We start from the raw sequence: 18,129 nt of genomic DNA, 5'->3' as shown, positions 1-18,129 counted from the left end.
TCCAAATTGAGCGAATATAGAAGATTAATGCAAGAATCGTACACATACCTCGATTAGTCATGATGAATGCAAGCTTTTGGATCAAACCTTGGCGGAAATGATTAAGATTTGAGAGAGAATTTGAAGAAATTGTGTTTCGAACAAATGATCCTAAACCCTCTGTTTATCGCGTTTTTATGCAGAAAATACACTTTCAGGAACAGACGCAGCAGGTGCTGCGCCTCTTCCAAGAGACGCAACTCTTGCTGCGCCTCTTCCTGGTGTTCCCTCCATACGAGTTTTCAAAAATTCGTTATGAGTTCGTTATTTGTGGGCCCATCTTTGGTGCGCCTCTTCCTCGTTGCCATTTTGCGTTTTTATATCTTTTTGGTCCATTTGACGATTATCTTTCGTTTCGGCCAGCATTTGTAAGCCAACAACAGGCTATTACACGTTATTTATTGCTTCCAAGACCTTGCTTATTACAATGAGCATTTATTCCTTCACAGGTGTTTCGACACGCCTTCATTATATTTCCCCAACGAGAGTAATCGGATAGACTTTCCCTCTCGAGACACGGAGATTAATTCCCGATTATGTTCCCCAACGAGAGTAAGCAGATAGACTTTCCCTCTCGAGACATGGAGATCAACATCAGCCCTTTTTTTCTTCCGAAGTTTGTTTGAAGCTGAACACAAACATATATCTCCCAGCAGTTCCCGCCTGTGTCCTGCTACTCACAATATTTCTTGTTTCCCCTCGGAGTGCGATAAAGATGTCGTTCTCCACAAGTTCCCAGACCGGTAGAGTTCCTACATTCGAGCCTTATTTACCCTTTAGTTTAAACTTATATTCGGGCCTCCTTCCCGCCGATGCTTTCCTTTAGGGCCCCATACCCTAGCACCAACCCTTATATATCTTTTAGGTCTTACCCTTAGCTCCTACGCTTACCCTTAGCTCCTATGCTCACCCTTAGCTCCTATGCACCTCCGGAAACATCTCGAGAAAGAAGTCTCAGGTATGGTCTCTTCTTATGGCTGGCGAGCCTCCTTACGTAGTCTAATGGACTTTTAACGACCCTCCCCGATAGTCGATAAACTCTAAAATGTTCCCGACGACAGGTCCTTGGCTCAGACCCCTTGAGCCGCCTCGCGTCGCCATAGTCGTCAGGTTGTAATCTTCGATTGACCTGATGGCTATACTTTGACTTTCGCCTTGTCCAAGCCTCAGTCAAAGTGGGGACTCTGTAGATACCTCATTTCTGCACCTCTCGCAAACCACCCGGTGATGATTGGGCCGCATGTTTGGTACGCGGAATGATTTGTGACAGTTCGTAAGTTTATCGTCAAGTGATTGCTCAAATATTAACGTCTACCTCTTAGTTGTCATCTACGTGCCGATACGGTCGTTTTAACAGTAATTAGAGTACATTTGGAGTCCGGGCCTAAGACCGTCTTCATTTTCTGATAACCGTTAAATCCCGAGTCAGAATGTTCTGCAATGTTCCGGATATTTCTATTCCATATTTTAATATATATTTCACAATCTTTATCCTTTGGTAAACAATTTCCCGTAATATTCATACAAGATATTAAGGAAAACCAAAATATTCCGTCCTACCATAACTTAAACACGGAAATTTTTCTTCCGCAGGAGGAAACCCCTTGGGAACAGACGAAGCAGGTGCTGCGCCTCTTCCAAGAGACGCAGTCACTGCTGCGCCTCTTCCCAAGTCCTTTTCTGCGTATTTTTCGTATCTTTTTCATATCTTTCCGAGATTCACTTCCAAAGACTCTCCGAAACCCTAATTCCTTCACGTGATTAGTATAAATAGGAGCCTTCGCTCCTCATATTTCTCACGCGAGTGTCCGCCCTTCTCTTCTCCCTTTGCATTCTAGACCTTTGTTCTTACTTTTTGGCGTCTACGTGCTTGAACTTTCGACCACGTACGCTCGGATCCTTCTGAGTACCAGCCTCGTTTGCATGACCGACCAATTTGACCAACTCCACATCAATCAACTTAATTAATCTAATCGTTTTCCTCTTACGAGGGCACTTTCATATTTGCATTATAGTTCGAGTCGAGCATCGCTAATCGATAACTTAGTCCTTCTCGTTTCGTCAAACATGTAAGTCTGAGGGTGTATCATCTCTTTTTTATTGTTCTTTACTTTTGTATCATCATTAATGTAAGATTTATGTCGAAAATACTTATTAAAACCGATTTCTAAAACCGTGCTTTAAAACCTTTTTTACAGATTTCCAGAAGACAAACCGTCGAGAAAGGACGCAGCAACTGCTGCGCCTCTTCGAAGGAGCGCAGCGTTCTCTGCGCCTCTTCGTGAGGCCGCCAGCCCTCGCTTCCTTTCTTCTTCCTTCGTCCTCTGTAATTCGTTCGTCAAAATTTGTTTCGTTTGTTTCCTGTTAATTCTTTGACATAATAGCTTATCATCTCACATGTATATTATTTATCATTCATTCACATGTTTAATTCATCATTAAATTCGACTTAAATCCCTTATGATCCGATATTTGCGGGTTTTCGTCATTAAATTCAAATCCGGGTTGTAGGAATTCGATTTGTTCATATCGGGTTTCTGGAATTCGATCCTTGATATATTTTCCATCTGTTATTCATGATATTCTTCATTAATTTGTCATTAATTCATCATGTTTAGTCTATTTTGTTCACTCATGTCACTAATCAATCATTCTTTCATGTAATTAATCCGTCTTAATTCCGTACCATCCATGTTTGTTGCTTTTATGACTATTAATCACATGTAAACAACCTGATAATCACTTCCATCCGAGTAAATATCGTAATCAACCCTTAAAATCATCAATTAACATTAACGATTTGCAGTTCCGGCTTCACAGCCAGAACTCACCCTTGGAACAGACGCAGCAACTGCTGCGCCTCTTCCAAAGGGTGCAGTCCTGCTGCGCCTATTCCAGGTTGAGTTCTGTCTCTGAACTCCGTTGTTGCTTGACTTAGTTTAATTAGCTTATGTATTAATGGACTATTATCGCCTAATTCCTGTTCGTTAATTCTTTCTTCTTTCTTTTCCCAAATTATCCGTTTTGAAGGTATTTTCGACATAAATCGCTAATCCCGATGTAATTATTGTAATTTCTTATTATTGTAATTTTATTCCTTGTATTTTGCATCATTTATGTGTTTTCACATGTAATTGAGCATTAAATCCTACTTCGACCCAATTGATTGTTAAACTATGTGTCAACCGACTTAGTTAAATTCACATGCTAGGATTAAAACTTGGATGTTGCATTGCATGCATATAATCGACGATATATCAAGTATAGACGATTTTCCCTAATCATTAGTAGAGGCCGCTATCGAGGCGGGCGGGATTAGGTGTTCGATCAAAAGAGCTTCCTAATACGTACCCTCACCCCTTACTCCAGATCTCTGTGAACATCCGTGTTCATTGGCATCCACGAGAGTTATTCTCGACATAGAATGCTAAGGGTAACGAGTTCTTGGTGTTCATGTCATTACTTTGTGTCTTGACATGACACGAGGTATTCGAACGGTTTCCAATTTTCCACAATAAATTGGTGGCGACTCCACAAATGCAAACACTTGTTCTCTTCCTCCCAAGCGCCCCCGCTGTCCACAAAACATGATCCCTTAGGTTCAAGTGAAACGTCCAAAATGGCCTAGCTTGGACGTTTCTGTGGACTATCTTGGACCAATTGGTCGACCAACATGACTCGAATCTCAAGAGGTGAGCTTGGATGACCCAACAAGGTCGTGTTCTAGACATGTGGGACAAAACACGCCTAGCCCAATACGGTCAGGACTTGGACACGACTCGACCGCACTTCATGCTCGGTCAAGGTTCGAGAAACATTTTGGATTGATTTTGAAAAACGAAGAATTGATTTGAAAATGAGATTTGAAATGGGCAGCATGCCAGCTATAAAAACTCATTTTGGGCCAAAAAAATCTAGTACTATTTGGGCAGAACTCCGGGTTTTTAAAACCATACTATTTTGAAAGTGAGTTGTTCAAAAGTTCAGCTTTGAAATTGACATGGAAACTTTGAAAAAGACTCGGGAAATTCACATGGCACATTGTCATTCTCATGTTATAAGGATGTATGCTCCTAGACATTTCTAAGTCTCGGCAAGTCTTCTATAAGAAGGTCTATACCCTCCATCCTTTTGGGTCTAGTAGGGCAAGGGCCTTTAGGTAGAGTACCTAGAAGAGGACACTCACCCCCAAGAACCACGAAGAGGCGGAGTGGAAGCAAGCAATGTGCAAGCACCTGGCATAGTGGGACGGCGCCCCCACGCGTCACAAAGAAGCGCTGGGACGGCCCGGAAAAAGTCCTTAAGGGTTTACGCATGAATCGTAGCACTACGAGTAATGTTTTACTTTCCAATACTTTCTTTTCAAGTTTCACCTCGGAGGAAAAGACCCTAGAAACAAAGTGTAACTAGTCCTCTTTTCTCCAGCAGAGTCGCCAAACTGTGGACAACGCCCGCGGGAGCTGCTTCCGCGGGATCCATAGGGGCATTATCGACTCGAGGTTCTTTCGAATCAAATTAACACAAATTAGAGTCGCCACCAAGTTTTATGGGAACTTAGAACCGTTCAAGTCAACTTTACACCTTTCATTGAAAAGCATAAAGCCAATCGACTACGAGTGATTAAAGATAAAGACTTGTACCCTATATCACTCGATTTGAATGACTCTCGTAATCCAATGGTATTTAGACGGATCCACAAACCATAGATCTTGAGTAAGGGGTGAGGGTACGTGTTAGGAAGCCCATAAGGACACCTAACCCCGCCCGTCGATAACGGCCTCTACTAAGTCAAGTATTGGATTTCAAACAAGGTCGTAGCTACTACGATATATGATATGCAAACATCGTTTTAAAACCCTAACATGTGACAACAATTTCTATGTCGTTTAATGCATGAATACTAACTTTGTCAAAGTTGTTTTAGCATGTTGGTTGATTTGAAATAAAACATGCGCAAACACGGCTTAGGAGGAATGGGGGAGCCATTGGGATCTATCCTATTACAACCCAGGCATTTCATGCCGACACAACGAGAAATAAATTACAACTCGATCTAATTACAACAACTATCGTAACTACTTTGACTCAGATTGAAATAAAAACTATATACATGATAAAAATTACAATACATACTAACAAAATACAACTTAAACTGTTATAACTTAACAAATAAAACAAATGTAAACAAAAAAGCTAAAGCTAAGTTAGATTGATTAATGATGTTAGTCGAATTATTAGTGTTAATGAACAAATTAGATTAGAAATAAACTAATTAAGTTAAACTAAATAAGTACAAAGGCTTGAAATAAATTAGGTACAACTTATTAATTAAATTGAACCCAACTTATTAAAATTATTCACCAATCCATATTTATTAAAATAGGATTAGTAAACAATTAAAGAAACAAAAGAAGAAAAGAAACTAAAACTGGCAGACCCGTGCAGTGCACGGATCAGAAGTCAGACAGACCCGTGCAGGGCACGGTTTTTGTAGAAAAGCAAAGTTAATTATGTTTTAATTTCGAAATCAGTAAAATAAATTACGGAAAAATTAACTAAATTAAATTTACAGATTTTGAACTATAAAAATTAATAAAAACAAATTTTCGAAAAATAGAAATAAATAAAACAAATTAAAGGTTAATTAATTACAAATTGAATAAAATAATTACGAACTAGGTTAAATGCAATTATAATTTGTCAGCGAGTGCAAATAGAAAGGTGTTAAGCATGCACTTCCATGCTAGCGAGAAAATTAGTGAGAGTGAAGGTGAATTCAATTAAAAATTAGAAGGTTCCAAATTTCATTTACAATAATGTTATTTTAATCCTACGATGCCTAATGAATTAATGAACTAAGGTGAGGCGTTAATTTAGTCTAAGGAATTGTGTAAAGCGTGGCCTACTATTACGATGAATGAAAAGGTCAAAGTTAAAACAGTGATACAAACGACATACTACGTCAATTAGATCAATTTAATTCTGTCTAATTCCAAATACGAGAATATGTAAATGATAAGGGGATACGACCGACCAATCTGGCGGATTTCTTTCCCAACTCAAGTCAACGCGGGTATTCGGAATGGCACTCTAACTCATACTCATACTATACTAATGTTTCATAGTTAACGATGTTAGACAATATATAATATATAAAATAAGCGATAGAAAAACAAATAAAAAAACGAAATAAAAAGGGAAAGAAGGAGGATTTGATGCACCCTCAACCTACATATATCGTTGACACCGTCTTGGGTCGTAATCGATCGTATATTTTATCTCGAGGGGCCGTCGTCGACGAAGACAATTGAAATTGAATTTTGAAATCAAGAAATAACACGTTCAAAAGGCAGACTTCAGCAACGATTTTCAATCACTCATCAGGACTTCGTTTCTCAACGATTTTTCAATCCGAAAGATGTTTTGGAAACTAGAAAGACTGAAGTTTGTGAATATGGAAAGAAACCAGAAGCTTTAATAGGATTTAAGCACGAGAAGTAAGTCCAAAAAACACGATAAAAACTCGAAAACAAGATTTGTGTCCCTGTTTTAAAGCGGCTGTCACGGCTTTCGTTTAGGGTTTTTTGGACGATTGATGGTTGTTATTTGCAGTATGATGTCGGGAGAAGTTAGAGGAATGGATGTATGGTTGAGGGGAGTTAATTATAGGGAGTTAAACTAGGGTTTAAGAGGACAACAAGCAGTCGGACTGCTCTGTTTCGCTGCTGCTAACCAGCAGCTTTTGTGAGCTGGTTTAGGGTTTATAAGGGGTTTTTCTTGGTGGTTAAGCTAGGGTAATATGGGTAGGATACTAGGGTATGGTTTAGGGTTGATGGGTGCGGGTTTAAGTGGTGTTTGGAGCGGGTTTGGAGTTGTTTAGTGGACTCAGGTTGAAGGGTGACGGGCTGGTTTGTGCTGCTGTTTTGGATGGGTTATTAGCTGGATTGGAGGGAGTTTGGACGTGGTTTGTTAGTGGGCTAGATGACCATGAGTTTGGGGTTGAAGGAGGGGTTGAATGACGGGTTTTGGCGCTGTTTTGGGCACGCAACACAGAGTACGAAGGAAGGTTTGGGCTGCTAGTATGTCGTGTTTGCGGCTCGAAAATAAGGAGGTATGGACGTGGGTTTTCATAGGGTTAGGGCCTGGTTATGAGGGTGAGTGATGGGTTGGGTTATGGGTCAGGAGTTGGTTCAAGTTTTCTTCAAAAATCGTGCCCAAATATCTATTTTATTTTCAACAAATAAACTTAAGAAAATAAATTCAAATTAAAACAATAAATTGAATTCACTTTAATAAAACATTAATTTAAATATCATTTAAATTAATAAAATACTTCATCGACTACGCCCATTCTACGCCGTAAAACGAGCTCCAAATAATGACAATGCCAACTAGCAAATACATGTCGTCCTATCATCATCGGGTGTTTGTCGGGTTCTTGACAGGGCTGTCGTATACCTATCAAAAATAACTAACTAAACTAATTGTATAGCTAGGGAAGTCAGGCCGATCTCCTCGGGGAGGCAAGATATTTGTAAAGGTCCGTCTATTTGGTCACAAATTGGGGGGGGGGGGGGGGGGGTTGTAATTGGTTTACTAAACTAAAGGTGTAAAAGGAAGAGAAGCAAGTAAAGGAAGAGAAGCAAGTAAAGAGCAATAAAGGCAGAAAATGAGATTAAACTATCAATAGAGAGGGGACATGTCAGGATTTCGGTTCACTACGGTAGTCCAGTGACTCAACTATAAACAACTTAGATAAACTACTGCGAGACGGATATGGAAAGGTCCTTCCGGTCCACTTTCTACCCTAGATTCCCCCTAACTTAACTTCCGTCCTCATCAGGGTAGTCTACTGTTCATAGTAGGTCTATTTAGTCCAATCTTCCGATCTAGGATTAAATTTAACCAGATTAAAAAGGGGACTCAGAAGCGTGCACTCAACTAAGCTGGTAAATACAGTTATATTGCTATGGGGACAGAATCTCATAATTAATTCATCTAACCTATTTACTACATTGTCACATTTCTACCGTAGATCTCCTAATCCCGACATGAAATGATTTAGCTACTCATATCGCTAATGTTGTCAATAATGACAATATCAAGATAACTAATGTAAAGCATGATGGATTAAGGGAGTAATAGACCTAAAATGAACTAATGCGTGAGGAGAGAGATGAGTTAGAGAGAGAAGGCGATTGCGATTAACGTTTCTTCTGCAATGGCGAAGAATAAATCCACTAAACCTAATTCATCCATAGCTCAACAATCTAAACAAATTAATAATAATAATATTCAATCAATTACTAATGAAAAATCCAAAAAAACTGATACTAATACACCAAATACTACTAGTAATAATATGACTTTATCATTTGATCGGGAAATAGAAGTTGCTAAAATCAGAGCGGAAGTTACGTCGCTGTTGCACAGTGCTGGAATTGTGATACCAGAAGCGGCTCCAGTTACTGAGTCTGTGACGACGGAAGTGGTTATGGAATCAGAAGGGGTGATTATTCTGAAGGAGGGAGAAACTTCTTAGGAGATCAACGCTGTGCAGCAACCTCAGACTGAAGTGGCTTTGGAAGGTAATATGCTTAAACTTACTATTGATGATGTTCAGGAGGAAATAGATTACTGGTCCTTTTCGATTTATGGCTATGTAATGGGGGCAAACCCACCATGGAGGGCTTTGGAAGGATACCTTAGGAGGGAATGGAAGGATTATGAGATTGCTAAGGTTGCGTTCTTACCAAATGGACTGTTTGTGGTGCGGTTTGCAACAATGGAACATAGGAAGTTAGTGTTGGAAAAGGGGATGTTTCTATTTGATGGTAAGCCTGTAATTGTTCGCCCTTGGGAGCCTAATACTAAGATTACTAAAGTCTCAGTTAAAATAGTTCCTATATGGGTGAAATTGATGGGATTAGACTTGAAATTCTGGGGAGCTAAGTGTTTGGAAAAGCTGGCAACGATAATTGGGAAATTTGTCAGAGTTGATGACCTTACTCTGGACAAATATCTTCTAGGATTTGCTAGGGTTATGGTAGAGGTAGGTATTTATCAACACTTTCCTGAGAAAATTACGTTTTTGGATGAATTGTGGCAGACTGTGACGGTTCTGGTGGAGTATGATTGGCTACCGGTCACCTGTACTAAGTGCAAAGGGATTGGCCATAAGGACAAATAATGTAGGAGAGGCATTGGATGGGGTAGAAGGCCTAACCAACCCACTCCACATGGGGCCACCAAAACAGGTATGGCAGAGGAGAGAGCCTGTGGTCACCAATGTTGATACATCAACTTTTCCAACATTACAACAGGGTGTAGCAGGTTCCTCACAGACTGGTTTAGCTGGGATTGGGAATATGGTGCAGAATTCTGGTAAGGGGATAATGGTAACTCCTACTGTTACACCTGTGAACAATGCTAGCAATGTTGTACTAACTCCAGCAAGGATTTTAACAAGGATAACTAGGCATGAATTAAGGTTAGCAGGGGTAAAGGAAGGTGCATCTGTGGTAAATTTTAATAAAGAAATGGCTAATACCTCACAAATGGTTGATAAAGGAGGAGGAGGGGAGGCTGTTGCCTCTCATGGGTAGTTTTGGAGTGTGGAACATTAGGGGCCTGAATAGTCTGACTAAACAGAAAGATATTAAGTGGTGTCTACATCAAGCCAATGTGGACCTATTTGGGCTCCTTGAGACTAGGGTAAAACCTGGTTCTCTAAACAAGGTAGTGGACAATTTATGTACTGGTTGGAACTATACTACTAATCATCAGTTTCATGTTGGAGGAAGAATTTGGTTACTTTGGAAGGTGGAGAGGTATGATGTGGATGTCCTTGATATGGATGCCCAATACATTCATATTAAGGTAAAGGATATTATTACCAATTGTTCCTTTTTTGCTACTTATGTTTATGGATTTAATAAAGTTGAAGAGAGAGTGCCTCTTTGGGATGCTTTGATCAGATTGACTGTGAGGGATCCTTGGATTGTATTAGGGGATTTTAACAATGTGTTACATATGGATGAGAAGATTGGTTTACCTGTTAAGGATATTGAGACTATTCCTTTTCAGCATACCATTGATACCTGTGGCCTTCGGGATATGAAAAGTACGGGTTCTTTTTTTACTTGGAATAACAAACAACCCAACTCTACTAGGGTATTTAGTAGGATAGATAGGGTTCTGGTCAATGATGAATGGATCAAAAATTGGCATGATCACTATGCTTATTATGCGCCTAAGGGTGACTATGATCATTTCCCTTGTTTTATTCAGTGTGGTGATACCCATTTGCACAGGAAGAGACCATTTAAATTTTTCAACATGTGGACTGGAGTTCCTGAGTTTAAGAATGTTGTTGAGGCAGGATGGAAGACTAAGATTCAGGGCACTCTGATATATAAAGTGGTGAGAAAATTGAAACTACTCAAGAATAGTTTTAAAGAGTTGAATAAGGAACTGTTCTCTGATGTTGAAAAGAATTCTGAGATTGCATATGAAATTCTGCTGCATGCTCAAAAACAACTTCAAATGGATCCTAATAATAGAACTCTTATGGATAATGAATATAATCTTAGGGGTAGCTTTCAAATGCTACACAAAGCTAAACTGGAGTTCCTGAAGCAAAAAGCTAAATGTAAATGGGCTCAGGAGGGTGATGCTAATACCACTCTGTTTCATAGGGCTATAAAGCAACGTCAGCTTAGCAACAAGGTGATGCACATTCAGGATAAACATGGGGTTATCTGCAATTCTCCTGAGACTATAATGCAGGCTTTTGTTGATTATTATCAGGATCTGCTTGGGAGTAATGGCTGTACTGCTGATATTTATACCAATATTGTGACTAATGGAGTATGCCTGACTAGTGAGGATTGGAATGCCATCAACAGAGAACCATCTAAAGAAGAGATTAAGAGCATAATGACTTCCATTCCTGATGTCAAAAGTCCTGGCCCTGATGGATATTCTAGCTATTTTTTTAAAGCTGGATGGGATATAATAGGTGATGATCGCATGATATATGTGAGGCTGTCATTGATTTTTTTTAAAGATGACCAGATGTTGAAGCAGTTAAATAGCACTACTCTGGTGTTGATTCCAAAAGTCCAGAATCCTTCCTCGGTGAAAGAGTTCAGGCCTATAGCCTGTTGTAACTCCTTGTTCAAAGTCATTTCCAAGGTCCTCTGTGATAGGTTAGCTACTGTCCTTCCAAAGATTATCAGTCCAACCCAGGCTGCTTTTATTAAAGGACGTAGCATATGGGTAATATCCTGATAAGCCAAGACTTGGTTAGACTTTACAAGAGGGCAAGTGCTTCCCCTAGATGTATGTTGAAGGTGGATTTGAGGAAAGCATATGATTCCATTGAATGAAATTTTGTGCTTCAGATGATGGGGGCTCTTAATTTTCCTACCAAATTCACTCACCTGGTGATGCAATGTGTAACAACCACAACCTATACCATTTCTCTCAATGGCAATACTCATGGCTTTTTCAAAGGGCAAAGAGGTTTAAGGCAGGGAGACCCCCTTTCCCCCCCGCTCTTTACCCTTTGCATGGAATATTTGAGCAGACTACTTGCTGCTGGCTGCAACAGTCCTAGATTCACGTACCACCCACTTTGCAGAGGGCTAAAACTTACCCATTTGATGTTTGCTGATGACTTGCTTCTGTTTTGCAAAGGGAACCCTAGCCTCAATTTTCACTCTTGTTAAGGCTTTTGATTGCTTTACTAAAGCTAGTGGGCTGCATATCATTTCTGATAAGACGGATATCATGTTTAATGGAGTGCATTCTGAGGTGGAGGAAATTTGTTTACCGAAGACTGGTTTTAAAAAAGGCAACTTGCCTTTCAAATACTTGGGGGTGAACATCTCTCATAAGAAGTTGTCTAAGGTTGACTGTGCTATGCTGGTGGAGAAGTTGACTCACAGATTTAAAGATTGGAATAAGAAGAGAATTTCTTATACGGGTAGACTGATACTGGTTAAATCAATCCTGGTGACTTTGCATAACTATTGGGCTCAAATATTTTTTCTACCTGTAGGAGTCATGGAGAGGATCCAGGCACTTTGCAGAAACTTCCTTTGGGAAGGGACTGACAGCTATTCCAAGGCTCCTCTTGTTTCTTGGAAAGTTGTTTGTATGCCACTATTAGCAGGGGGTCTGGGTGTGCTTGATAGTAGAGTCTGGAACATTGCTGCAGTGGGAAAATTGGTGTGGTGGATTGTTGCCAAGAAGGATATCTTGTGGATAAAATGGATAGACAAAATTTATCTAAAAGGAAGGGATTGGGCTAATTACCAGCCTAGCTTAAATAGTTCATGGGCCTGGAGACAGGTGTGCTCTGTTAATGATAAGTTGATGGGAGGTTATGTTGATGGCAAGTGGCTGGGCAAAAATGGGAATTACACGATTGTTGCTGGTTATGAATGGCTCAGGCAGGTGCCATGGCCAAAAGTTAATTGGTATACTATAGTTTGGAACAAGATCAATACTCCAAAACATTGTTTTACTGCTTGGCTTATTCAACATGGTAGACTACTTACATTGGATAGGCTATGCAAAATGGGTGTTACAAATCAGAAGGTGTGTTTTTTGTGTGGAGAGCAGAATGAAGATCATGACCATCTGTTTAAATACTGCAGGTATACTTGCCTCTGCTATAACAGAATTCAAAACTGGCTTAATTTGAGAGGAGGTAGCTTTGGCAATGCTGGGGAGATGTTGAAAAGTAGGCATTATTCGGGTTTTATCAGGAAGTTGTTTTGTTCTTTGGTGCTGGCTACACAATATCACGTCTGGTATGCTAGGAACATTTGCAGGCTGGAACACCGGGTTCTCCATCCTAAGGCTATCCTACAAGTTGTTCAAGAGGATGGTAGAATGGCAATCCTCAAGTATAAGTATCATATGATGTCTCAAATAGATAGAAATTGGTGTAGAGTGCGTGGTTTAATGTCTTAGACGTAATGGTGTTGTTTTATTCATCCTTTGGTAGGCTGGAATTGTTTCTTGAATAGGTTGTAATGTGGTGATTTTTCCCATTTTGGGATTGAGCTTAATATTACTTACATTTCCACCAAAAAAAAAATGTAAAGCATGATGAAATAGTAATTAAAATGCATAAAAGTAATTAGGGCAGAAAATTAAAGGAACTAAACAAGTAGTAAAGATGAACAAAAGAAAGATTAATATTGAAAAGGGAGAAAGAGATTACAATCGCAAGAATCCGGCGTAAAGAACAAACAAATCCGAGCAAAATAACCCCGAAAGCTACAGTGAAAAGGGAGAAAGCAACGCCGTCTTAAAAAATGATAGATGAAAAACTGAATAATCAATAGAATAGATGCTAATGACCTAGTTATGCTGCGTTTAAATAGAAAATTAACTAAGTCCAAAATCTAAAACACACTCACGGACTAATTAAAGCCCATGACAGTCAAAACCACTCGATCGAGTAGTCTGAAACACCTCGATCGAGTAGCTCTTCAAGTAATCTACTCGATCGACCAAAATTGTTACTCGATCGAGTAACCCCTAATTCCAGCTCTACTTGATCGAGTATAATACTACTCGATCGACCAACTAATACCATAGAAACCACTCGATCGAGTGATAAAACAGCTCGATCGAGTATTCTTCCTCCAAAACAGCTCAAACTCGTGACCGACTGCTTCATATACCGTTCCTTCACGCATCCCAATGCAAGCTCTCACTCTGAACAATCTCGTCTCCACATAATGCATGCAAAAAGGACGAAAATGGTACGATTCCACTACTTTTACGTTCATTCCTACAAAACGGACAAAACGAACCAAAGTAGCCAATTCGGGGGCAAAATGCAATATAAACAGTACGAAAATACATAAAAATACGTGCTAAAAAAGGGTAAAAAGACTATACAAAATGCACGTATCAAATCTCCCCAAACCGAACCTTTACTCGTCCTCGAGTAAACAAAAATGCAACTAATGGAACGGAAATGAAAACTTAGAACTAACTTAACTTGTCTACTTGAACCAATTTAATGCAACAAAAATTAACAGTTATAGCTAAGCAGTCAATACGCAAACGAGTTATAAGTTGTTTAGAAATATAGCCGACCTATCGACCTTGCAAGACCAACAAAATCGGACTCTCTCGTGGTCACTCTTCTCTCATGAAGTAAAGGGTGAATAATATATGTGAAAGAGAGAAAGAGAAACAGTCACTCACCTAACTGCGACCTACATAGCTGTTTGAAATCTAGATCTCTATACTTAACATATTCTTATATGTTTCAAATTTATTTAGTCATAAAATAAATTCTAGATCTTATGCATGCAAACATCAATAGTTAAGAGAAGAAATCGGTTCCTTACATTGCATGTTTCGGATATTTGGGCACTAGTAAGGTCACCTACCTTACTTAGTTCTTGAGCTTTCCTTATGGATGAACAAGATTCAAGTATAGAATCCCTCCCAAAAGCATATACCCAAGGAACACTCATAATAACCAATATTATTTAGATCTAGTAATAATATTAGTTTTACTTAAAATATGACACAAAATATTAATTTTGCTCTTAAAATTTTGGTTCAAGAGGTAGTGTATTTGTGAGTTTATTTCTCTAGAATTATCATAAATTATAAAGAGTTTTTAGCATTTTCTTACACTAGAAAAATTAGATGAAAAGAATGAATAATATAGAAAACAATGTGGGTTGTTCTCTAGAGAAAACCGGTTGGGTGGGGGGCTTTTTGGGGAGCCTATGCATGCAATAGTTGCTCTTCTCAAAAGTTATAGGGTTGCATGGCTAGTAAGAGGTAGTAATCATAGTGTTTTCCACTTAAAATGAAAACACAATATTAACCCAATTACCCCTCCATTTTCGGCACTTTCATTATAAAATGGATGGTCCATTTTATTTTGTCATTTGTCAATTTTGTCACTTATATGACATGTCACAATGTAATGTATTTTTAACATATTAAAAATCAACATACTCATAAAATATGTCATTTACAAAATCGACTAGTAATTCGTAATTACTTGTGCCAAAAGTGTTTCCGTATTATAAACTACAACATTCTGTATTTATAATAATTTATTCATTCTGTTTCAATTGTTTCTGTAAACAATAATTTCATCTAAGTAATAAAACAATTCGATTACTTAGACCGTGTCTCATTTAATCATACTACAATAAGATACGTTAATTATACTCACAAAATCATCCGTCAATTTTAAGCAATTTAATTAACTCGTATCGGTATACGATTAATTAAATAATCAATTAAGAGTATTTCCCTATAGGTATGACCTAAGGGGATCAACTGATCACCACCGTTGCACGACAGTAATGTCAAACTCTAGTCAGCCAATCATTACCGATATGTGTGGACCAGTTGACTGTAAAATATTACATCCCACATGTATTCTTAAAATGAGATTTAAACATATGATCATCATGATCAACAATTGTGATCGCATTATTGTCGGAGGACACATATTCCAACAATCTCCCACTTGTCCTCGACAAGTGTGCGTCACCAATTCTCTTGTCCTATTACTATCTCTCACTCAATGCAAGGTGTCTTTCAGGTCGTACTTGCAAGTGATCATATCGAGAGTGGTTTCCTCGATCTGGAGAATAACTGTTTGACCGGAATTATCCACCATGGATACCTTCCGAGCGTGGCCACGCATTTCCAGTTCATTGCTCCTCGAGTGGCCCTGAGATATTGTTTTAACCCTGACAAAGGGGTGGACAATTCCTATCGCACTTATTCCCTTCGACTAGCCACAACCATCATAACCCAAAATATGCCCATTTGACCCCATTTACGAAGGTCGTAGTAACATAAATCAAAGCTAATCTGAAACTGTGCCATCTTAGGCGAACAGTCTTTAGTCAAAAGAATCGACTCATTAGAATACTATAGTAGCTCTCGCCACGACCATGCTATATAAATTTTCCAGAACTCTATAAGCGGTCACTGCCCGACAAGGTGTTCCTAACAGTCTGCCTATGTGATCGACTAGTCATCTCACATGACTCTATGTCACTTGAACTTGCCATCAATCGCATCACACTCTAGTCATTTCGAGACGTCACCTCATACAAGTGACTATGGGCGAATACAATGCTAATCCGTGTTCACTTTAACGGGGTTCAATATTGTCTCTACAACCCGTTTGGATGTAACAAAGTATAATAAAAGAGTTTTAAAGTAAAACTCGAACGACAAATGTGATTATCACATATGAATAGTCAATGCCTGATTACTATTTCATGTTCTATAATCTAATTTGATCTTGTATGTAGTTGTTTATTTCAATTCAATTGAAATGACATGACTCATCATGTTTAGTCTATGAGAAGGCTTTGGTTAGTAGGTTTTATCAACTTCTTGTACCTTACTCAACCCTACTACATACTTGTTTTCCTATGTAATGTATACATTTGCATTACAAAACTTTCTGAGTACGTGTCGAGATCCAATCAAGACATAGGTCCTCTAGCCTAAGAATAGCTCCCACTGTTTTCACAGTGTGCGGGACTCATCCTCTTGCACATCTCATGATTGCAAGTGTACTCAATTTCCGTTATAAATATCTCTTATTGTTCTTTATTGTCTAGAACGATTCTATAAAATCTACTTCTTAATTAACATAGCCACAATGGTATCTTAACCATCCTAATGTGTTTTGATTATGGTTTTGTCAGAAACCATATGCAATTTCAATTGTCAATTGTCATTTGTGTAACACCCTTACACAAAATTGCATCATAAACACTTTGCTTTACTTCCTTAATGCTTTTGCAAGCACTTAAGGGTAATCTTTATGGCTTACTTGGTAATTATTTCTTGAATTCGATTTTGAAACAATTCATCATACTCAAAGTATATGAAGTGTTATACATCATTTCCTATTTAATTGATTCGGCAGCGGAAGCAAATGGAATCAATCAAATATGTTCAATTTGATTGAACTAGTCATGAATGTTATAAACATAAGACTTCTTATTTGACGCTAATATCATGTAGATTTATCTTCATAAATCCGAATATTAAAGATGTATTATAATACTCCAAAAGTCTTAAATCATTCTCAATGATCAATATGTCATCCACATATAAGACTAATTAAAAATTCCGTAACTCCCACTAAACTCCATGTATAAACACAACTTCTCGACTTATCGAGAAACGTTTTATAACATGATCAAAACATTGATTCCAACTCACTGATGTCCTACTTAAGATTCTCTCTTAAGTTTCACATTATCTTAGGATTGCAAGAATCTACAAAACTCAAGACATGTATTGAATACATTCCTTCTAATTGAAGAAGTGGGTTTTAGATTCATTTGCTATATGTATATCATCATAATGAAACACAATCCCTAAGAAGATCCAAATAGACTTAAGCATTTCAACTAGTGCAAGCTTTGAAATCTCTCTTTATTAGTGCAAAACCCTTTGTCACTAATCAAGCCTTTTTATTTCGGATTTTTATGGCTCTAAGCCTTGTATTGAGTTGTGACTTTAAACACTCTCATGTAAGTCATATGTTCATTACTTTCTAGAAGTAATCAACTTGAATCAAACGATTTCTTTGGTAAGTTATATGCTCTTTACTTTCATAAAAGTAGCATGAATTCATCATTTTCAACGAGTGATGATGTTAACCTCCTAGGTTTTGAAGAAACAACTTCTTTCACAAAACGTCTCATGTAGCCAAGAAAGACCAGTTGATAGCGACATAACATTCTTTGTGACTCTATAATAATTTCTCCCACTCTGTCTTCTAGAAATAAACTTGTATTTTAGAAAGACAGCTTCACGAGCCACAAACTTGTTGTACTCGTGATAATTGAAAGGGAAAAGTGAGTATTTGTTTCTTGTGTAAGCTTACAAACATGGTACATTAACATTTCATATATCATATGATTCGTTTAGATTTAGTGGAAAATAATTTAGACAAAAATGATATATTCCCCAAAAGGATCAAGTAACTCAAGGTAACTTGATTGAAGTCCAAACCATATCGAATAGCGTTTGAATTCTTTATCCAACCACATA

General features: G+C 38.3%; 1 protein-coding gene across 1 annotated transcript; it reads left to right on the top strand.

Moving 5' to 3' along the window:
• The first annotated feature begins 8,260 nt into the window (after positions 1 to 8,260).
• On the top strand, positions 8,261 to 13,023 carry LOC141602200 (uncharacterized). Its single transcript, XM_074422506.1, has 5 exons — positions 8,261 to 8,548; positions 8,663 to 9,091; positions 9,363 to 9,560; positions 9,691 to 11,319; positions 11,740 to 13,023. The coding sequence occupies exons 1-5, from the start codon at positions 8,261 to 8,263 to the stop codon at positions 13,021 to 13,023; spliced, it is 3,828 nt and encodes a 1,275-aa protein (XP_074278607.1).
• Positions 13,024 to 18,129: the final 5,106 nt, after the last annotated feature.

The sequence above is a fragment of the Silene latifolia genome, chromosome 9, assembly GCF_048544455.1.
Source record: "Silene latifolia isolate original U9 population chromosome 9, ASM4854445v1, whole genome shotgun sequence".
NCBI lineage: Eukaryota > Viridiplantae > Streptophyta > Magnoliopsida > Caryophyllales > Caryophyllaceae > Silene > Silene latifolia.
This window is presented reverse-complemented; position numbering and strand designations above follow the sequence as displayed.

Bases quoted from the DNA above. Each gene is read 5' to 3' on its own strand.
- LOC141602200 (XM_074422506.1), top strand. From the start codon at position 8,261: ATGGCGAAGAATAAATCCACTAAACCTAATTCATCCATAGCTCAACAA. The intron at 9,092-9,362 runs GTAGGTATTTAT...ACATTACAACAG, and splicing joins TTGCTAGGGTTATGGTAGAG to GGTGTAGCAGGTTCCTCACA. The intron at 11,320-11,739 runs GTAATATCCTGA...TGTTTTGCAAAG, and splicing joins TTAAAGGACGTAGCATATGG to GGAACCCTAGCCTCAATTTT.